Genomic DNA, 22,707 nt, shown 5'->3' on the forward strand with positions numbered 1-22,707 from the left:
GTACAGACAATGATTCTTTGCTTCAGCAATAAGAATTTAACTAAGAAACCATCTTTATATACAAAAAATTTCATGTACATACCCAGTTATTGGAACAACAAAATCCTTCAGTGTTTTCTCACTAGTCACTTCGATCAACTCTCCTAAACCGAGTGATGCTTGCTCTCTTAGTTCTGCTGAGCCACTTATTAGGCCCTGAAGGCACAATAAATACATAAAAGACAAAGTTCAGTCAGAATGTGAATGCTAGTGCAAGAATAATAGTCTATGCCGTACAACACAATCAAAGCAAACATTGCTTTCTATAAACAAAACTCATATACAAGCAGAAAAGTAAAATTATGCTAAACATTATAAACTAAGGAACAAAACCTTGATGAACAACATCACAAGTCTCCTTTGAAATTTATTCCAGAACAGATGAAATATAAACTGGGATATTCATTAACAGCCCAATTCAATTAAATAATCCATGGAAATAATTATTGAAAGTTTAAGAAAATCAACAGATTACAGCATAAAATCTTTGTCATGCCAAACACACTAAGCACTTTCTATTTTTCAGACTTGGTGATTCTCCAAAAAGAAATTGACTCAACTTTCTATGATAGAGAATATTTTCATTAATTTAAAAAGGTAGAAAAAAAATAGAAATAAATATGTATACATAAAATGCATCTAAGAAATATGCGACAGCAAGATTCATTTTGGTTAAAAAGATAATATAAAGCAATACACACAGTTGTTTTTCTATAAAGAATTAAAAAGTAAAGAGAATCAACAATTTTCCAATAATTTTGAGAAAAATAAAAAGTAATATGCAACAACTCACAATATGCACTTTTTATATAGCATCCATGATTTTTATAGTAATTGCAAAAGAAAATTGAAAAGGAGTACCTGAAGAAAAATTGGAAGCAATGGCTGAAGAGCTTTAGGAAGACAGAAACCAGGTATGAGAACTGCTCCTCCCTGAGAATCCACCAGACAAAAGAATTAGGGATGCAAATTTACTTCGAGTTGCCTGTGCCTTACAGCAAGAAATAAATAACTTCAGCATGTCAATGTATCCACGGACTTGGAATTAACATACCTTCCTTTTTCTACGTTCTTTATCTCTTGCTGTGGATACAGCATCCCTAACTATCTTTATGTAGGACGGAAGCACTTCCTTGGGAACTGAACCAACAACTCGTGATAAAGCTTCCCAAGCAGCCTGTTGTGCAGAAGGCAACATTCAATCTTTTTGTATAAAGAAAAAGTAAGCAACAATAATATCGCACAAGCATTTACCAAAACTGTAGCTGAATCTGAATCACTTAGCAAGACAATAAGAGTTGATATCATGCTGGGAGCTTCTTCAACCAAATACAAATTGCTGTGTTTGAAGAAATATCCAACTAGATAGCACGAATTTCTTCTAATTGAAGCCTGAAAAAAGTGAAGAGATTAATTATATAGGGAGAAAAACAATATGCATAGGAACATGTATAAAAAAGGGTAGCTTAGCATTACAATTTTGACAAACACCTATAGATAGAGATCAAAGATTCAATACCTGGTTGTCACCAACGCCTTTAAGAAGTTCAGAAATCAAAGATTCAACACCTTCCTCATCAATGACCAAGACAACTGTTTCTGCAGCTTTCTTAGCCAGACTTTGAACATCCTAAAATTTATGTAGCATCAGTACAACTGAACAATGTGGCTCTAAATTGAAGAAGAGGCAACAAACGGAATCAAGGTCAGATCTTGGATGGTTAAAATGCAGTTAACTTGCAGTTTATTTTTTTGGGCAATCCCCTTTTTTGGCTTTTTTCTGAATTGATATGAATTGCATGGAGATAACAAACCCCAAGAAAAATAACATTTTTGAATGCCTTTTCCTTACTCTGAGTGAGAGAATTTTGCAATCTCTTACACGTTCAATAAATATTTAACCTAATATTTAATGAACTTCTTCATTAGAACATTACATATCAACACTTAATTATAAGACATGAGTCGGAACCACAAAGAAATCACAGGAAGCTCTTCTCATGAAGATGTATTTGATAGACTTAGCTGTGTTTCTCCTTAATACATGTATAAGAAAATTATCATTCAGGACGTCAACCTAAGCCTGCAAGTCAGACTGAAGATGCTTGGAATATTTAATAAACACCCTCTGAAACATGAGAAGAACATTTTATTCAGCATTAATCATTATCCGTCTTTGTATCTCTCTTGAATTTAATATCACCATTATTCATTGCTTTTGCAGTTCTCTTGTAATTTGACTGATCCAGTGTGATACAACAGATCCATTGCATTTCCAGCCATCAAGGAGTGATAAAACCCATAAAAATCTAGACTGCTCCAGCATGTATATATATACACATATAGGATCTAGCAGACTTTTTCCAGCGGCTCCAGCTACCTGGCTTGCATGGCCATAAAAGCACACAAGCACCATGTATTCTGAGAGCTTACAGCAACACAAGTCCACTAAAATCCTTTGAAGACCAACATCAGAACCAACAAAAAGGGCCCTAGTGTTGCTATTTTTTTGCCAAGCTAGAATAAGAAAATAGAGTCTTCTTACCTGGGGCCCTAGTGTTGCTATTTTTTTGCCAAGCTAATTCTCGTTTGAGATTCACTAGCAACCCCCCTTAACCAAAATAAAGAGCCTTTTTCCTTTCTTCCCCTTAATGGGGTTTGGCAATGATATTTTGCGCCCTGGCCAAGTAAGTTTGGCTCGCCATCGCCCCCTTTATTTGAGTAAGCTGAGAACGACAATAAATACGAGCGCCAAAACCAGCTGAAAAACTCTACAGCGCGCGCTTATTTCCCCTTTTGAGGATCAAAGACCTTAAAAATGGATAAAACACCAGATAGATGAGGACTAGAAATTGCTGAGGCCCTTTCTTTTTTGTTTGCCCTATCTATAATAGGGCGGGTATAAAGAGCCTTTTTCCTTTCTTCCCCTTAATGGGGTTTGGCAATGATATTTTTATTTCAAAAAGAGGGGAAAAAAGAAGAAGAAAAAAACCATAACATATGAAGATTCTTTTTTTTCCCCCTTTTTTGGGGTAGGATAACACATATGAAGATTCCAGTTCTAGGATTTTATGCATCGACTAATTGACTCTTTACATAACATATAAAGATTTGCTATTCCGATCAATCAAGTCCTTTGGTCAATAAACATACAGAAAAGGCCAATGAATAAATTTTAAAATTAATTAAACCACAATCCCATGACAGTGCCAATTGAATCAACTCAATGCCTGTTCAATATCCTGAAAATTTACTTTAGGGATGGTTATCTCACCATATCACTGTTGCCCATTGCAGATAGTAAAGCCGGAAGAACAGTTCCAAGGTGAAAATTAAGGCCAGATCCTGCAACCTCGGCCAGTGCTCCCAAAGCATGCGCATTGAAGGCACTGGATGAATAATGAAGACAAAAGAAGAGTGAATAAAATACAAAACACCAGAAACCCATAATCAGATCCCACATATCCCACGTGGGAAGAGGTTTAAAGGTAGAATTGTACATATTTTAGAGAGACAGTGGATTTCAGTGTAACATTAAAATTGTCACCCAATGGTCATGGGTTCAGAAAACAGACTCTGTTAAGCACCCAGACCCCACAGTTGTGGGAACCTCATGTGCTGGGTAACCCCCTCTTTTGACACATTCTAGAATATCAAAACAAGAAACTGGGTAGAAAACATACGAAAGAGGAAGATGAACGAGCTTGGGCAAGATATGAGGTAACACAGCAGCAGTCCTGACACTGAATAAACAAAGGAAGTACTGTTAGAATCATTTCATATTCATATATGAATCTTGACACTCTGATAGTAAATATTTTAATCCATTACAGAAATATACTACCTTAGGATTTGTTTCAGGCCATCTAGGGCGGTATCTGAGGTTTTATCATCTTCCAATGCACGCAGAAGTGTTGGGACAATTTCATCAATTGCTTGCATTCCCGCACTCTAGAATATTATACTTCATCATTAATTTAAATTCACAAGCTAAAACATCGAAAAAAAATATTACAACACACTGCAGTAAACCTTGTACAGAGTGCTGAATGCTAAGCCTGCAGACTCACGAACTTCGGGCGTGCTGTTGACAGAAAATTTAATTATATTCCTCATAATCAAGGTATGATAGAAATGGAGACAACACAATTTATTTTGAATATTACTATCAAGGTACAAGTGCAGAAAATGTAGATCTATAGAAAGAGCAAACCTATCACATAGGGCTGTCCTTATGGTAGGGATGAGTTCATCCATGAAGCTAAGTAGCTGGCTTCTGCCAGCACAAGCCATCACTTCACTTAGACCAATGCAAACACCCTGTGTTCAGAGATGTGAATATGAATACTGGAGATTAAAAGAAAAAACTATCTCTTCTTAAAAGGGGAAGAAAAAAAAAACCAACTGCCTTAAACTATTAAGGAATTACTCTGTACAGAAAGGAAAGGAACAGTATGTTTCATATACATTCCAGGTTAGGTAGATACTAATACCAGGCAACAACTCTATGAAACACATCATGATGGCAAATTCTAGTATAACAGAGAGAAACTCTACAGAGGCAAACATATTAAAGACTGCAAACATGGTATTGGTTCTGACTACTGCTTATCCAGATTGGCAAGAATGGGATGAAATTTGCTATAACCATAGTGTCACGAAGGGGATCAATCAAACCGGATCATCCTGGAGTCATCTGATCCAACCCGTATTCTTGAATTCATGAGATAAAAAGATCTTTTCTTTTTGTAGGATTAATTAATCGATGTGAAAAGAGTCGGATAAATCAACAATAGTACACAAAAAAAATTATGGCATATTAAATTTCAAAAAAATGTATCCCGGGATCTTATGTGGGTCAAATCAACTAAAGCCAAGGAAAATTGCTTGAACCATATAACACTAGTCAATCAACTGGTGTACTGAAGGGCTAATATGCATTGCATCTCAAATCTTAATATGTTATAGAATTACTTTCAATTATTTGATAACAATATTTAATGTTAGTACACATTTTAATTTTCCAAACAATTCCATCATTTACAAATAAAATCCAGCACAGAAGACAAGTACAGAATTTTTCACAACAAATTCAGGAATAAAATTTTTACAAGGACAAACCTGAAAACTAAGTTCAGAACAGTAATTTACTTATGGAAGAACACAACAGAAAGAGCTAATTAGAAACACCTATAGTTTCAAAAAATATAAGGATACCCCATATAATGTTTTTGGAAAAGCATTGCTCACTTGCTTTATGAAGCTAAAGCAAAAAATTCCTCACTCTTCAGTGATTGTACCATTAAATGCATTGTAATAACCAGTTCCAAATCTCAGGATTACCGTTTCTAGTCACTAATCCAGCAAAATGGGAAGCAACTGTTAACACGTAGTCCACATAGGCAGACTAGAGTCAGTGATGACTAAACATTTTATTTAATTTTTTTTCCCCACAATGCCTACAAGGGAGACATTGTAATATGCATGAAAGGATATCGGTGAACATTAAATTGCACCAGTGATTTACCCAACAAAAAAAAAAACAAAATTCGCATTAATGCACGATGTTGTCAGTTGGTGCATAGATATCACACACGTCTAGCTTGGTCAAAATAGGATGAACCACACGTTGAGGTAACACTTTCATGAAGATATCTGCTACTTGATCTTCACAATTCACAATTGGCATACAGATTGATAGGCCCCTGGGAGCAAGACCAAGGTTCGGAAACTCCATTTCAAGGCTGGTTTCAGCCTTCCTAGAAAACAACAGTGTCAAAATTTCAGCCATTTCAGTCGAAACCAGGTATTTTCTGCAGTAAATTTCAATAGGTTTCCACGCTATTAACCAGCTCTGTGTGGTCTGGCCAATCTGCTTAAAAGAATTCTGGGTTGCTTCTGATTTTTGAGAGTGAATTTTCCTTGTAAAAGATTACAGGCCTTCCATCACCATGTAAAAACACTATCTATCTCTCCCCTTTCAACTCCACCATGCTAACCTCTGTGGTTCAAGAAGACAAGAACCAGAAAATTTTCAAATTTCAATTCGTAAAAACCTGTGAGTGTTTCTTTCTGTTACTCACTTAGGTGAAGCGCAGATGACTGTAAATTTACCAAGCAAAATATCTCAAAAGTAGCTCGAGCAGCGAAGTAGGTCGAGAATATGTAAGGTTCGAGAAGTAGTGTGAAACCATCGAGCCTGGAGGGTGAAGTAGGGAAAGACCCTTCTGTAAATCTCCATGCTGACTGCTTTGTGCTGAAGCCATTGGCAACAACCACTGTCAAAACCATTGAGACTTTGGCAAAACTCGTAATAATAAAAGAATAAACCCTAAAAAGCTGTTGTTCCAACCAACTTCGGCCAGCATGTTTCGACTTGTTTTTTCCTAGAGGCCAAAACTTCGCATGGTTTTGACAAAAATGTGTACTTTGAGCAGGATTCATGGATGGGGAGCTGGTTACCATAATCAACATCTCTTGCTGGGAGATAAAAAGGGGGGAAACATGAGGAGAAGTATCGGTTGTTTTATGTGTGTTTTGGGCAGCCATTGGCTGAGGGTAGCGCATGCTGCAGGCGATGTGGCACCATTGTAACCAGGATTATCTCTTTATTTTCTTATTGCATATTGTGTAACCCAGATAGAAGATTCTGATCAATTGGTCTCATAGTGAATTTGATTTGAGGGAAGAAAGATCGAAACTGGATTGTCTTATCTTTTCCGGTACAGGAAGTGTGAATGCATGGCTTGGGGAGATTATACTTACTTTTGTTTAGACCATCAGATTGAGTATGGATATTGACTGGGTAGCTCTCTAACACCTGCAAGGGGATATTTTGGATCGGGTCTACCAGAGAAAATGGCTGGAGTTTGATTGGACAAGCTTCAAGGAGGCCCCGCAACTCGATTTCAGCAAAGGGAAGATAACAAATCTGAGTGTGGATTTAACAGCAGCTATATCGAATCAGCCTCTCTGCAAAGCAGGGGTAAGGCTGCCTAGAAAGTCCCTTCCCCAGACCCCACAGTGTGGGAGCTTCGGCACTGGGTACGCCCTTTTTATATTGAAACCGAGGAAAGGGCTACGGAAGTCATAAAGTCTTGGTTCAAAGGACTGATTGAATGCCACAAGTTTACAAAAACAAAGTCTGCAGCTTCCTCGAAGCAAACAGGCATTCGGGCTTGGCTAGTGGTGAAGCACATGGGAACCGTTAAGAAATCCAGCTCCCCTAACGTTGAGTAACGGCCTTCACTCATAGTTGTTAAGGCGTCGCCTAGGTGTCCAGACACCTTTGGAGACCGTAAATCTAAATCACATGTCACCTTATTTGTAGACCATAAGGCGGTCGCCTAGGGGTTTGAGGTGTCGCCTCAGGCGCCTCGAACACCTTAGGCCCCCGAGCGACCGACTTTTTTTTTTAATAAAACCAAACATGAAAGATACCAAATCCAAGGTAGAGAGTTATTAGATTCCGATTGTAAATTAACTATTGCTTGGAAGTAATATGCATATTTACATTAACGCTACATGGGATCAAATTTTTAAATAAAAAAAAAGCGAAAGAATAATGACTCGAGTCTAAATCCCTAACAGAAATACGTTGTTCTCTTTCTGTCTTCCTCTCTTCCCACAACCAACAGTCCGGCACTTGCAGCGACAGCTTTGTGGCGACAAGCAGGTAAGTGCTTCTACTTCCTCCGACTTCTTTCTTCTTCTTTTCCCCTTTTTTTTTATTCTAAAAAATCTGGTACAAACCATTTGCAGCACCGGTAGTCTGAAGTTGCAGCGGCACTCTGATAGGTGCTTCTACTCTCTCTGGCGACTTCTTTCTTCTTCTTTTTTCTTTTTTCCCCCTAAAAAATCTCGTACAAACCAGTTGCAGGCTTGCAGCACCAGTATTCTGAAGTTGCAGCGGCACTCCAGCGAAATCATCTCAAACAAAGGTTGGAGACGCTGTTTTCTACTACTTCTCTCCCCTCCCCCCCTTTCATTAAGCTGTTAATTTTTCAAGCCTAATAATCTTAACAAAATCAATGATCGATTTGCAATAAACTCCGGCGATCTTTTGGGTGTTTGTACACCATCTTCTCAAGCGACGGTATGTCTCCAGAATTTATTTTTTTAACTCTATTATATGTTTCCAGAAATAAACAATGCTTAATTAGGGACTTTTTTTTTTGGATGAATGAATAATTATATTAAAGATCAGAAAAAAAGAAAAGCATACAAGGTCTTTAAGAGGAAGACCGAAAAGAGGAGCTAAGACCCCAGGAGATAACAATTAATCTATTCCTTGGGGTATCATCAACAGGGGGATGAGGATAAGCTAACAATCTAGAAGAAACGTCAAACTAAATGGCATTCCAAATCATGTCTGAAGAGCTGGATTTGGAAGTCCATCTTAGAGATTGCGCTCTCACCAATGACGATGGGTGGAGGCATAGAAAACTAACTTACCAATCCGATCACAAATGGAAGAGCCTGAGAAGTATCACACAATCCAAGACCAGTCACGAGCAAACCCAAAAGAACGCCTGGAACGGGGCCAAATGGAGGCTAGGGATTTTCTCCAAATAGGTCTGGAGAAGGGGTAGGAGAAGAAAAGGTGCTCAAGGTTCTTCAGGTCGTTCCAACATAGGATGAAGTTGGGGTTTATTGGGATATGACGGCTAATAAGGATTGGGTGGGAAGGGCTGGTTGAGGGCTCTCCAAAGGGTAAGGGAATGGCATGGGATGAAACCTTTGAACCAGACCAAGGGGACCCAGGGGGTTTAGAGTTATGGGCTCGGAGGAGATTCCAGGCTGAGAGGGTGGAGAAGGTTTTGGTGGGAGACAAGAGCCAAACTGTGAAATCATGAGAGGAACTAATGAGAGGGGGGAGAGACTCCCAAACCTGAGTGAGAAGGGGGAGGGGGGAAGGATTTCAGGAACCATTGGTGATGAAGGCTGACAAGGGGGTGCTTTTGGGGATACGGGATGCATAAACATTACGGGGGCCAAAATGGTTATAGAGAATGCCTATCGAGTGCCACGGATCAAGCTAGAATGAGGTAGAAGAGCCGGAGGATATGATGGTAGAAATGGTAGAGAGGGCGCGGGGACACAGTAAGGATTTTCCTCCAGAACCACGAAGGGTTAGAGGGCATAGGAATAGTCCAAAAGGAATCCGCACAAAGAAGGTAGGATAGGACCCACTTAACCCAAATGGAATCATGCTTTGAGGCGATTTTCCAAATGAGTTTACGGAGGCATGCAAGATTAACATTAGTTATTCGGCGGATTCCTAGGCCTCCTTTAGAAGTTGGGAGACAGATAGTCAACCAATTGATAGGGTGGAAAAAGCGAGAGGCTTCCCACCCTTTCCAAAGGAAGGCACAGAACAGGGATTCCATAGCATCGATGGTGGATTTGGGGATAAAGAAGATTTCGCACCAATAGATATACAAAGATTGCAGCACAGAGCGAAAAAGAACCATTGTGCCGATAAAGGATAAAAGCTTGCCCTTCCAAAGTTGGAAGCTTCTTGTGGATAAGATCGAGCATAGGGAGGCAGTGGTGGCGGGTGAGTCTACTAGGGATGACGGAAGGCCAAGGTAGAGGTAGACAACGAGAAAGGAGCCAGGCTTAAAGCCCGAGAGCTGGAGAAGAGAGGTTTGGAGCTAATCGAGGACACCAGAGAGGAAGAGGGTGGATTTATCAAGGTTGACTTGGAGGCCCCAGAGGGATTCGAAGAACGATAAGGCTGAGATGATGGAGGAGATAGATTGATGATCTGCTTTAGAGAAGATCATAAGATCATCAGCAAAAGCAAAATGGGTGAGGTTGATGGTTTTACATTTGGGGATGGGATAAATGAGAATTTGATTAGTTTTGGATTGGAGAATGCAGGAGAGGACCTCTAACGCTAAGGAAAAGAGATATGGGGAGAGGGGCCAAATTTTATGAATGCCAACACGGGAAGGAAAGAAGCCCAGGAGAGAGCCATTGGTGATGATGGAGAAGCGGGGCGAATAGATACAGATGTCCATCCAATGAATGAAAGGGAGAGGGAAGCCCATGGTGGAGAGGACATCACTAATGAAATCCCAGCGAATGGAGTCAAAAGCTTTGTTAAGATCTACCATTAGAGGCAAAACTGGGCAGCTTACAATTTCCGTGAAAGATAAGGGATTGGTGCTCTTTTCTAAGCTTAGACTTACCACTCAAAGACCGAATTGATCTGAGCTTGATTTCCTGAGCCTTGGGAGCTGAATCTGAGGTGATGGAGCTTGAAGGAGTTGTAGCGGTAGTGGAGCTTTGCGTGAATTCCAGATTCGCAAGTGACAGGGAGGTACAGACTGTAGCAGTGTTTTCTTGCGTTAGCCTGGGAAGCTGTGTTGTTCACCAGCGATGGTTTTCTAGAGCCTTTTCTAACTCTCCAGTAGGTGTTAGCAAAAAAGGGTCTTGCATCTTCAGATCTGCCGGCAGCGACAGTGGAGTGAGCAGGAACTTCAGAAACTGCAATTTCTTTTAGAGCATCGATGATTTTCTGAGGAGCTTTGGTAATCAGAGGCATCTTCATAAGAATTTGGGCAGTCTCGATGGGAAGATTTGCAGAGGATTCTTTAACGGCAGGGGACTTGAAAGTGAGCTGATATTGGTATGAGCTTGAGTGGATGAGGCGCAGGAAGCATCTTCGTGTCCGAAAGAAGAACTATTGCAATGCAAAGGAATCCAATCATACACTATTACTTGTTCATCCAGTAGGCCATTGTCATCAGTGATTGAAACCGAAGCGAGTAGAGGTTTAGCAACAGGGAAGTCGACGCACAATCTAGCATAAGGGAGCCTTTCCATCTTGAGGGTTTTAATGTCAGTGCGCAATGGGAAACCGATTCCAGAGCCGATTCTACTGAGGCAGTCATTGTTCCATAATTCGAGAGGCAGTCCTAGAAGGTTGATCCACAGGGGTGTTGAAGTCGACCATGTGGAGGGGAGAGGATTGAGACCAAGGTTTGATAAAGATTTGTGATTTTCCAACAGACCAAGGGGAACCATCCAACGCACAATCTCGACAGTCCATGGAGGAGAAGTTGAATAGGAACATTCCAGCATCAAGCAAGAAAGTGTCCATGAGACCCGAGGCTTTCCATTGTTTGGCAAAAGATGATTTCAGGATGTTGATTGGGGGGGGGGGTTAGGGCAAAGAAACTTGCCAATAATGGCAGATTCCCAGCAAGTGATACCAGGGGCAGTGGCTAGGCAATGAGCAAGAGGGGTAGAATTGTTGGTTACAGGGGGTATGAAGGAAACGTTCAGATTGCCAGTTGAGAGGGGTTGCTTAGTGAAGAGGGAGTTCCAAGGTTTTGCAAGAGGGGGAGGGAGGTTAGTGGTGGGGTTGGGAGAGGGTGGCTGAGGAGGAGACAGCGGCAGAGTTTGGGAAGAAGACACGGTGTCTTCAGCTCATCTCCGGCACGGTGAGGTTTCTAGTTTCAAATCTCTCATGTTTTTCAAGTCATTGATGCCTTTGGAGTCCCATTAGGGACTTTGTATGACCTGTTATTAAATACCCTCATGCTCTTAAGCCTCTAATAGTTGCTTCTAAGATTCTCGGCCTTTTCTTTTCTTTTTTTTTTTTTAACTCTGCTTTCAGAAATGCTTAATCAATATGATCTACCATAGATGTTTAATTGGCTTTGTGGTATCATTATTGTTGTTGTTTTTAATTTTGGCTGATTATATGCATGTGTTTCAACTTTCATGTTTTTTATTCGTAGATATTTCTTAGTTATTTACAATGGCCTCAACTGATAATCCGGCCGCTGTTGCTAGTAGGGGTGAAGCTAGTTATGATCCCTCAAAAGACCCAAAGAGAAAGGCCAAGTCAAATGACCTAGGGTGGAAGTATGGGTATTGGCCAGATGTGGCTGATATGAATACAGTCAGGTGCACTTTGTGCAACAAAGACCTTAAGTGGGATAGTTTGCTTAAATAATTAAAACTTGGTATTTGGATATTTGGCTATATGTTTTGTTTCATTTTTTTCTTCTACTAATGAGGATATTTGACTATAAGATAAGATAGATATATAATGAATTAGAGAATATGAGATAGATATACACTAAGAATTTCTCTTATTATGCCTCAACATCCTCAAAAGCACCTCGGAGGGCGCCTCGTCAACTCATCACCTTAAGTAAACTAGCCTAAGTCGCCTCGTCGCTGTGACAACTATGAGCCTTCTGGATGACAGGAACCTTTGCAACTTCTGACTTTTCAGAGCAAGTCAATGCTGCTTATTCAGTAAGCAGTGAGCATTTGAATCAAGTGACGACATCAACATCTAACCATGGAGGCACATCGCCGGATAAGAGAGACAGGTGGTTGGGCTAAGCAAGATTCTGCTATACCCCCTTGGATGAGGCCTACAGAGACAACAAAGGAAAATCACATCTGGTAGCATCGCTGGCAACAGAGGGACCCTATCGCAATGTGGTAACCATTGAGGAGTGAATTCCCGCTCAGTTTTGCCCACAAACCAGAGGAGTCAGTTACTCCAGGCACAGTGCAAAAGCGGCATACCAAAACAGTTCTGTTTGCAGTAAGGGTCCTCAGTGGGGAAGAGAGTCCAAGAAGGGTTTGGGATGGACTGGTGGTTCAGGTCCACGTGGTCGTTTGTTGGTTGCTTTCCTAGCACTGGGCCACTGAATGCATTTGGGCAACTTGATAAAATAAGGAAATACGCCTTAAGAAGCCCAATTAGCTCCAAAAGCCAGCAACCTATCTCCAAAGCAGGCATGAGATGGATCACATTTTCAGTTTACCTATGTGGTGTCTAAAAGGCCAATTTATTTGAGATGGATTCATGAACTTCAGCAGCAGACACTTTATTCCATAAAGCCAAAGCAGTACATTTTGTGTTCAATACACTCCATCCAATAAAGTTCTGAGATTTTGGTTTGTGGGATCACTCAGTCAACAAGCAAAGAATTTTTCTCCCTCTATTTTGCACATGTCACCATCCAAACTAGGAAGAAGAAGTACTTTATCCAATTTGTAATCTATCAAACTAAAACTACATGACAAAACAGAGGAGATTCAAAGTGCAATTTTATGATAAAAAAAATCTCACTTGTCTTCTGCTAGTATCAGCATCTTTTAGCCCTCGTGACAGTATCGGGATAATCAATGGAAGAACTCTTTCACCAAGTTTCCTGACAAGCTCACCCAGTGCTCGTCCAGCAACCTTATAGAAGCAAGGAAAGTAAGATTGATAGTTATTGACAACACGCATTAATATCAAGATATCACTATGGTGAAATAGATAAAGAAAACTTGCACCAAAGAAATAGATAAAGAGAACCTGACGCCTTTCTGATGATGAAGATGCAAGAGAAGTAATGAGGGTACTCATCAAAACTGGCATAATCTCTTTGAGAGTCTTAGGAGTATTAGCCACTATAGTCTTCCATACATGCAATGCAGCCTGCCAGATGAATTGAAGTAGATAGAATTTATGAGTGTTAACATGAAGCAAGAAAAATAATTGCATGCAACCCAGTCAAGATGTGTGCCTTACCTGCCGCACAGATAAGCTGACATCAGTCCGAACCATATAAACAGCAGCAAGGACTTCATTGCGCTTGTCCCTTCCAAGAACCTCAATTATAGCACGACCATGTGCCTCAGTACTAGAACCTTCATCATCACTGCCACCCTCAAGTATTGCCTTTCCAGAAGTTCCAGCAACCTGCATGACACATAAATTGAGAATAATATATTTATGAACAAAAAAAGTTTGAAAGCTAGAACATTAGTAAGACCATTAACAGCATCTACCTTGAATAGGAGATCACCCAAAAGTTCAACAGAACTTTGTCTAATACGCCAGTTATCATTAAAAATACCATCCTCCACAACTGGGAGAAGAAGGGGTAAAGACCTGAGTTGGGAATAACAAAGACAAGGGAAGTGAGCATTAGTGAATGATATAAGTGGATTTCAGCAAACATTCATCATCAAATGGGTATTCGAGTGCACAAACGTTGTTGCATAATGCTCCACCAAAACATGTCCAGCACTTAGTGCCGCATCACGAACAGATTCGTTCTCATCAGCAAGACCTGGAAGAATATAAGCTTAGATCTAAAGCATATCATATCTGGTGCCTTATTTTTTCACATAGAAGTAGATACACTCACCGTCTAAAATAGCAGGTAGTACTTGCTGCAGATAATTCTGGAACATGACACCCAATGACCTTGGGAAATACTACAGACGAATGAACATCAAAAGGTGAGATAAATACAAACTTGAGTATAATAAACCATAATAAATTCTAAATGTCCACCTTGAAAAGGGTTAAATAGCCATCACGAACAGATGCCTTTTGATGGGAGCAGTTCCTGATGATATCAGGAAGTAGGTGCTCAAAATACTCCTGACCCAGGGCAGCTAGAACCTGATACCAGAAACATTTCTCAAGTCAGTAAAGTATTAAATTACTGAAGTGAGCTAAAGTCTCTCAAACAAAATGAACAAATAAATAGATGTATCTTTAATTACAAAATGCTTTGCCTCTTTGAATAAAAAATAAGCATAGTGGCACAGAGGAATATCAATATCATATTGAAATGCAGCTAAGAAGATTCAACTATCCAAAACACAAAATCTGAAGGCATGTACATCATCATCAATAATTAGAAATATTAGCAACAACAACCTAACATCATCCAACCATGGTGGGAGATCTCGCGAGATCTCGCCGAGATCTCGCGAGATATCTCGTTTTTCCACCTTGGCGAGACGAGATGGAGGTCGAGATCTGCGAGTTGGGATATCTCGCTCGAGATCTCGCCATATCTCGCTATATCTCGCCATATCTCGCCATATCTCGCCATATCTTGCCCTGGATCTCACTGGAACTCTCAATTTTTGCCTTTTTTTTGTGGATTTTGGCTGAATTTTCACTTGCAACTACTCTTAACACATCTACAACAAGGAAGATCAATCATTCTCTACTTGTCTTATGAATTTATGATTTAATGACTTATATAGAACTTCTAATGGTTGTATAATTATTTTATTCTTGAAAATTGAGATTATGATACTCATATGGATGGAATTTTGATAACATTGAAGTTAGTTGATGCATTTGATATACTTGCTTTTCATTTATATGCTTTAAAGGTTCTATATTACATGTTGTATAACATTGCATTCCATAATCCTACTACATTTCGGTTTCACACTATGGGTAGACTTAGAAATCATACATAGGGTTGTTTATGACAAATCCAAGGCCACCAACGTGTTCAAAAGGCCTTAATTAAGCTAAATACCAAGTTTCAACCCAATTGGGACCCTAAAACCCACCGAGATGGGCCAGTTCCTAGACCTCTATAAAGGATGTATATCTCGATCCAGATCTCACTCTAGATGGTCGAGATCTCTCTTGATTCAACTGGTGTTCAGATCTCTTCTCGTGCAGAGATCTTCTACCATGGGTGCAACAACGATTTGGTAAGCACCACTGAGCACCTGCTCTGATCTGATGGCATCCAATGCATCACTAAAAACCAGCATTACATTCAAGATGATTCTGACTACACAATTTTGTGAATGACCAACTAATTTGACATCAACACTCTCTTTAAAATAACATCAGATTTAGTATTCTCAATTTGAGTAGCAAAATCCTTCCCTAGCAAATACACTGCCTGACAAATATGAAAAGAAACCTTAACAAATGCAGTTTTGCAAGTGGATGAAATGGGTCTAAAATTCAAAAATTTGACCCTTGACAGACTAGTTCAGCAACTGTGGGGCGACTAAGATCTATTTCAGAACAACGGACGATAAATTTGTTTACTGGAACAGTGGAAATTTAAATGGAGAACAGATTCAAGTTCAGAAGAAGTTCAAGGCTTCAGACATTGATCCAGTTTTCAAGAGAAACCACTTCGATGCTTGATGTGTTCAAAGTTCAAACATCCTGTGAAGGTATTCACAAACCCAATAAAGCAAAAGTAGACAGAAATTAAAGAAAATGAGGAGATACATTAAGCCTAGGAAAACATAAGATACAAACTAAAGCTTCAATCATGTGATGAATGCAAGAATCTGAATCTATGTTACAATTCCTGCTCGCCAAGATTTTCTAGCTGAATGCCTCTCACGCATCGTACAAAATTTGATCAAAACCATCGAATTTTCGATCGAAATTTCGTATTATGAGAACCTCAAAACAGAACCATGGGTGAGCGGGAAAAAAGTCCCAGGTTTTTATCGGAACCCCCAAAATTTCGACGAAACCCGGTTCGACCCAACTAGATAAGCCGGCTCATGAGAAAAAATTCAAGGAGAACTTGGAAAATTTCGAGGAAACCTAGGAAATTTTGGGAAAACCTATTACTTTTTCTCACAAGTTTCATGGTTTCCCCAAATTTTTTATTTGTTTATTTCTTTCATATTCCCCCAAATACCACGACCAATACCCCCTCCATCAGAACTTCCCTATCCAAATTGTGTATTCCATCAGACAAGTCATCTTAAGCATGTTGATGACCAAGCTTAAAGAGTTGTAGTTGTCGATTACCTCGACAACCATATGCATAACACATCATGGGATGTCTATGTTTGTTGGTTCGGCAAAGTACTACTCGGCCCATGGGATGGGTCCACCAAGGCACTCCTCTTAGCACTGAGTTGTACTTCCCTTTTATTGTCAATTACTTTGTAATTGATGTTTTGAACTTACAAGTTATATATTGAATGTTATGTACTTAAGTACTTAAGTTTATAGTGTACTTCTCAAACAACTCTACATTGATTTTATGTACATTGAATGACATATCTACATTAACTTTTATAGAGAAATACATGTGTTAATGTGTTCTTTATACTCCAATTAGCTTAAATGCAGAGTCCCACCCCAAAATACTCCCTAAAATATATCAAAACTTGCACAAAAAAGCCTTAAGTTTCCTCGAAATTTCTTAGGTTTCCACCTAAGTTTCCCATTTTACCCTAGAATAGCTAGATGGGGAAGTAAAATTAATCCTTGTTCATACATGGGCTTCTCTGGTACAAAAGGAGCCACTTCAAATAAGTTTATTGCTCCAGCCCAAAATACAATTAATCCAGCTTTTCACCTCGTCGAAACTTGAGTTTCCCTCGAATTTTTTTCTATGTATCACAGCAAAAAGGACACTGATTACAATAAGTGAACTTTAACTTATCAACTATATTTCAGAACTGACTTCTGTTGTTAAATAAAACAGGCTCATTTAGTAGAAAAATACAAGGATATTACTTTCAAAACAATACAATCATGTGACTTCTAGAAAACAAGTTCCCCATAGCTTTTCTCCCTACCAAACACTTTGGATGGTCAACATAATCAATCATGATGTTAGAAATCATCCCAACACAAAAGCAATTTCTCCCATTCTTTTTCAATAAATAGATGAAATTCCTACAAAGATTATCAAGAAAATAAATTAAAGCAACAACAGTTTTTGGGTTTCTTTCTTGTCACACAAGTTGTTGGGACTTGGGAGTAGTGGAAGACTGGAAAAAGGGCATGGTGGACTAACCTCACTCAGTCCTTGGGCAGCCCCAAAGCGCTCAACATTGCTATTATCAGATTTAAGTGTATCTAATAACCATGGAACAAGATCTGGGAAATTTTCTTCTCCCATTCCTTTAATAAGAGATCCCAGAGCCCTGGCTGCAACTGACCTAACCTCAGGAATAGGATCCACGAGAACCTGTTTCAATGGGAATCCATACACAACCATCAGAGTGAAAAATAACTTTACAACAATGACAGCATCAAAAGTCAGAAGAGAAAAAGTTCCAATGTACCTTTTTGACTTCTGGAAGAAGTAAACCTATGTAAGGGATCATGTCCTTCGGCTCCGTAACTAATGAGCACATATTTCCAGCTATCTGGGCAGCTTTCTTTTTAGTTTCAGCACTCCTCTCCCTTAATCCTCGATGGATTATAGGTACTAATAGTGCCAATGAAGGAGCATCAATAGAATTAACAAAAGTAGTCTGCAACAAAAAAGAAAAACCAATGAGCGGATAAAGAAATGGAAATGCACTCTTCTTTTCCACTAATAACTTCGCTATTGATCAATGAATAATAACAACAACAAGACATAAGAAGTCATAGATACATCCGTAGAATCTTACTTGAAGGAGAATATCAAGCGAGTGCTTTGTATAGTCATTAGGATCCATAAGAGCCATCAAAAGGGTGGGAACAAGAGATGCAATCTCTGGATTCTTTATTACACTGCCAACCTGGGAAAGAGGCAAACAGATAACAATTAAGCAAGGACTTGGTAACAAACAAAAACTACATATTCTTGCAGAAAGATCACCTGCTGAAGGGCCATTTGCCCAGCTGACTGGACTTTTGGATGTGTATCCGTCAAAACCTGATAGAAAAATGTAGTATTTGTGTTAGAGATGATACCTGAGGCACTTTTGACAAGAAAGAGCAAAGGGTACTTAGAAAGATAATAAAAATCTAGTAAAAGAATGGGTATAAACCTCTGTTAGTTTGGGGACAATCTTAGGCAGACACTGAGACAGCTGTTGAGGAGCACAAAAGGCCATAGCACCAAGTAGTTGAACACTACTTTGCTTAGTTCGCCAAGCTTTATCCTCTAGGCCCTGAGTAAAGAACAATATTGTGTCAGCTTATTGCAGCAGAGCTAAACTTTGTAGACTAATTTTGTTCAATAAGTAGCTTCATATTAGAGAGGAAGGCAGTACACATGGTAGGCAGTCTCCAACTCTCCAACAACCACCCAAAAATGGGACAGAGACTCCATCCAAAAGGAATATTTCCTTCCCTAAAACAGCTTATAAAACTTATATGATGATGTGTCCTGGATCAATCCTAGCAACACAGTGGGAAGCTCTTTAGATGTCCACACGCGCTGTCCACTATTCACTTGCTGCTATGAAGACAGCCAGTTGGTTTGCTCCCTCCACATGTAACTGAATGTACACTGCTTTATAATGCTAAAATATTCAATTCTTGGAGAATTCTATTGATTGATTCAATTCTTGGATTATTCAATTGATTAAACTGAAATTCATGTTGATACAATCAGATTTGATTTTGTTTGAGGTATCATTTGGCTGACCTGGCTTAAGGTTGAGATTGGAAACTTTGGGCCCCATACCTATTGCTTGTTACAATGTCATAAATTCATTTACCTAATATAAAATTTTATGCTACGTAACTTTAGTAACAATAGAATTAAAAATGGGTTCGTGAAAATTGGCAATAGGAGAAACCACAAAGTGAAAATTATAGGTACCTTGGTTCAATCATAATAAAAAAGGTGACAAGAAGGATGATGTTTCCAAAAGAATTAAACTACAATGGATGAAGTGGAAAGGTGCATCCAGGGTCTTGTGTGATCGACATAGTCCTTTAAACCTCAGAAGAAAATTTTATAGAACCGTTGTTTGACCAGCTATGATGTGTGGTGCAAAGTGTTAGGTTGTTAAAAGAATCATATAGATAACCTCAGTATAGCAGAAATGAGGATGCCAAAATGAAAGAGTGGCAAAACTAGGAAGGATAAGATAAGGAATGATCATATTATAGTAGATTTGGAGTTGCTCTGATAAGTGATAAGCTACGAGAAAGTCGTTTCAGGTGGTAAGGCCACGTTCAATGAAGGTCTGTAAATGTCCCTATATGGAGAAGTAATATAATCCAAATTCAAGGAATTAGAAGAGCTAGGGGCAAACCTAAGATAACCTTAAGAGAAGTGGTGAGAAAGGATACACATAACTTAGGCCTTGTATCTAACATGACCTCACATAGAGCTGATTGGAAGGCAAGGCTTGATGATGACGATGATGATGAAGTTCAACCATAAAAAGAGACGATGACAAAGACGGGTTGTGGTAGTCCGGTTCAAATATAGTTGTCCAATGAAGAATTTAACCAGCATGGCATTGAACTATTGATGATGGAGAAGTATTTAACCCAGCAGTTATCTCAGAAATTTCAAGAGTTCTTTGAAATCCAAAGGTGGTCCCCTTGGTTGCTACTCTGAGGAATTTTGGACCACTGATTGTGGTTCTAGTTGAAAACCAGAAGGAGCTTGCAGTGCTCCCTTTTTATTTGGGGGTAAATTTGTTGAGTATAAACTCATATTTTGTTCCTTACCTAACCAGCTGATACGACCAGTGACAGAGTCCTGTTAATCTTATCTGGAAAGTCAGTCAATCCAGATTTGGGTTCAGTCCGACCTGATTTTTCTCTATGGTTTTTGCAGTTGGTTTCATCAGATCCTCGCATCAGCACTATTCTGTTGGCTCTTTATTCGCAGCTGCTAGGTTTGGTATGCTGACCTTTCCTAACAGCTCAAGCTTTTAGCCAAACAGTAACAAGCATGGTACCCAAGTAGGAAGGTTGTCAATGCGGCAAGGCGACCAAAGCAACTGGGGCTCCACCAAGGCAATTAGGCGACAAAGCAGTGCATAGGCAGCAATAAGGCGACCAAAGCAGTTAGGTCAAACTTTTTTAATATGACTACTTTTATGTTGATAAATTTCTATTATAAGCTAAATAAACATTTCAGAATCACATTCATCTAAAAAAACAAGCATTCAAGAATCATAATTATGAAGAATTATTCAAAAAAGAGCACAAACATAAGTTCATCTCATCAAGCATCATAACATAAGACTATAAACTATATAAAAAAATTATAAGTATGAAAATGAAAGTAGTAATGTTACATTTTTACTTACCTCTATGATAGTGTGATGCTAAATAAGTGCCTTATCCATTTAATGATTCATTGATTCCCAACTCCAAAATGACTAACTATTAAGTTTGTATACGGCTTTGTAGAATAAAATTTGATAAAAAAATAAAGAAAAATATTATCATGTACAAAATGTCAAAAAGGTGACCGTTTTGGTGTTTTAGGCGGCAATAAGGCGCACAAGGCGACATAGTGGTAGCAATTAGGTGAAAGAGCAGCCAAAAAATTGCATGTTAACAAAGCGGTTCAAAACAAGGGGGTTGAAAAACTGCCTTGCCACCTAGGCAGACGCTTTGACAACCATGCAAAGTAGGGAAGTCACCTGTTTGACCCCAAGGAAGAGTATCAGATGGTAATTTTTTTCCCAAAAATTATTCTTAGTAATCAATGATTATACTCTCAAGAATTTCTATGGGCTCAAGCAGCTAAGGGTCAAGTTAATACCAAGGAAAGTTGAAGTACATCCGATCTGATCCTCCATCAGCCGATTCCAAAGAACCTGCCGAGAATTAAGATCAATGCATGAGGCATGGATGGCATAGAATGATAATCTACATCTACGGTAGTGGAATAGCTCGGATCAGGTTATTACCGCAAAACTAATGCTGTACCCCACTTCGAAGGAGTCTGGGATGATTTGAAGAGAACATACTCCAAAGAGAAGAATGTACATGGAATTTATAAGTATGATAAATCAAGTAGGAAGCAAGTCCTTGAACAGTTACAACTCCAGCATGAGTTATAAGTTGCTTGGTTCATTGCTGGACTATTACAGGTCATTAAAAGTCAATTGTTACTGTGGAGAAAGTCGATATGCTTAATAAATCCCATACATGTCTTCAGTGTATCGTTACACCTTCTCACCAAGATGCCTCCCCTAATACATTTGTTACCAGCCAAGGGAAAAATTCTAATTCTGTGGAAGAGAATATTGCATTAGGCCCTGATGGATATAGTAAGAGTGGACAGCACAGCAACCGACAAGTCAGGTAGGCTCCTTTTTTTGGCAAGTTAAATCAATATTGATACCTTGTAGATGAAACATGGCAAACTAGATTAGGTTACAGAGTTGGCCAACATCATCGCTTTTGATGGTAATTCTATGAAGGTGCTTCCTGGCGACACCAGCATATTGCATCCACCTCTAAGGATCCATCATCTAGTTTTGGACCTCATGATGATTACAGACAAATCCTTACAACCGTTATTGAAATTTTAGTCGATGACCCATGCTCCTCTACAACAAACTTGCTCACATAGGTCCATCTGATATACTCTCTACCATTTTCATCAACTTCATGTATAATCAATTCAAGGGGCCTCTACACCTGTGACAAGTGAAAGTCCACATTTTCTTCACCTCAGATGACTACCCATTCTTTTGAGGTCATTCTTGTTCATGGCTCATCTACTTATGTGACTACTTCCATGATGGTCTCTTTGCCATGCTTCCCTCCAATGACTTGTGTTCTTCAAGTTCCTAACTTACCACCAAAAATTTGTGCCAGTAAGATAATCGACATTCTCTAAAATATGAAGACTCCACTACCATGGTAGTGTCTGCTACCACTTCGCCTCATAGTCGGTACCAGATGGGAAATCATTCTCTTTTCAAACTCCAACAAATAGTTCTCACTAGCAAAAAGATTTTAACATCTAAAATGTGAACCGTGCAAGCTTCAAAGGCATCACTGTATATCATTCGCACCTCCTAATGTTCCTCATAATCCTTCTATAATAATCAGAAGGAACCCCCCCCCCTTTCTTTTTCTCAAGCAAGGCCAAGGAGAGGATTGTAGCCCAAAACCATGCGGCCGTATAGGATGCCGGACCATATGAGGAGCAATTTGGAGATTTTGCAACCCCTTTCTGAGTTCCAATT

General features: G+C 39.2%; 1 protein-coding gene across 2 annotated transcripts in view; it reads right to left on the reverse strand.

Annotated features, from left to right (window-relative positions):
• The window catches only part of ILA (putative protein kinase regulator ILITHYIA), a 112,731-nt gene that overhangs the window by 17,420 nt on the left and 72,604 nt on the right, over positions 1-22,707 (reverse strand). For both annotated transcript variants that reach the window (XM_089150711.1, XM_089150710.1), the window contains exons 33-54: positions 18,580-18,702; positions 18,408-18,464; positions 18,217-18,327; positions 17,884-18,075; positions 17,613-17,786; positions 14,366-14,476; positions 14,217-14,286; positions 14,060-14,138; positions 13,855-13,957; positions 13,595-13,765; positions 13,379-13,501; positions 13,148-13,261; positions 4,253-4,359; positions 4,072-4,123; positions 3,884-3,990; positions 3,723-3,782; positions 3,314-3,428; positions 1,559-1,669; positions 1,294-1,431; positions 1,094-1,216; positions 901-972; positions 83-195 (exon numbers count right to left, since the gene is read on the reverse strand). In XM_089150711.1, the coding sequence (XP_089006837.1) occupies positions 83-195; positions 901-972; positions 1,094-1,216; positions 1,294-1,431; positions 1,559-1,669; positions 3,314-3,428; positions 3,723-3,782; positions 3,884-3,990; positions 4,072-4,123; positions 4,253-4,359; positions 13,148-13,261; positions 13,379-13,501; positions 13,595-13,765; positions 13,855-13,957; positions 14,060-14,138; positions 14,217-14,286; positions 14,366-14,476; positions 17,613-17,786; positions 17,884-18,075; positions 18,217-18,327; positions 18,408-18,464; positions 18,580-18,702 (2,426 nt within the window). The remainder of the gene's footprint in view (positions 1-82; positions 196-900; positions 973-1,093; positions 1,217-1,293; positions 1,432-1,558; positions 1,670-3,313; positions 3,429-3,722; positions 3,783-3,883; positions 3,991-4,071; positions 4,124-4,252; positions 4,360-13,147; positions 13,262-13,378; positions 13,502-13,594; positions 13,766-13,854; positions 13,958-14,059; positions 14,139-14,216; positions 14,287-14,365; positions 14,477-17,612; positions 17,787-17,883; positions 18,076-18,216; positions 18,328-18,407; positions 18,465-18,579; positions 18,703-22,707) is intronic.

This window comes from Hakea prostrata, chromosome 3 (genome assembly GCF_041222555.1).
Source record: "Hakea prostrata isolate BN-2017 chromosome 3, UWA_Hpros_2, whole genome shotgun sequence".
NCBI classification, from domain to species: domain Eukaryota; kingdom Viridiplantae; phylum Streptophyta; class Magnoliopsida; order Proteales; family Proteaceae; genus Hakea; species Hakea prostrata.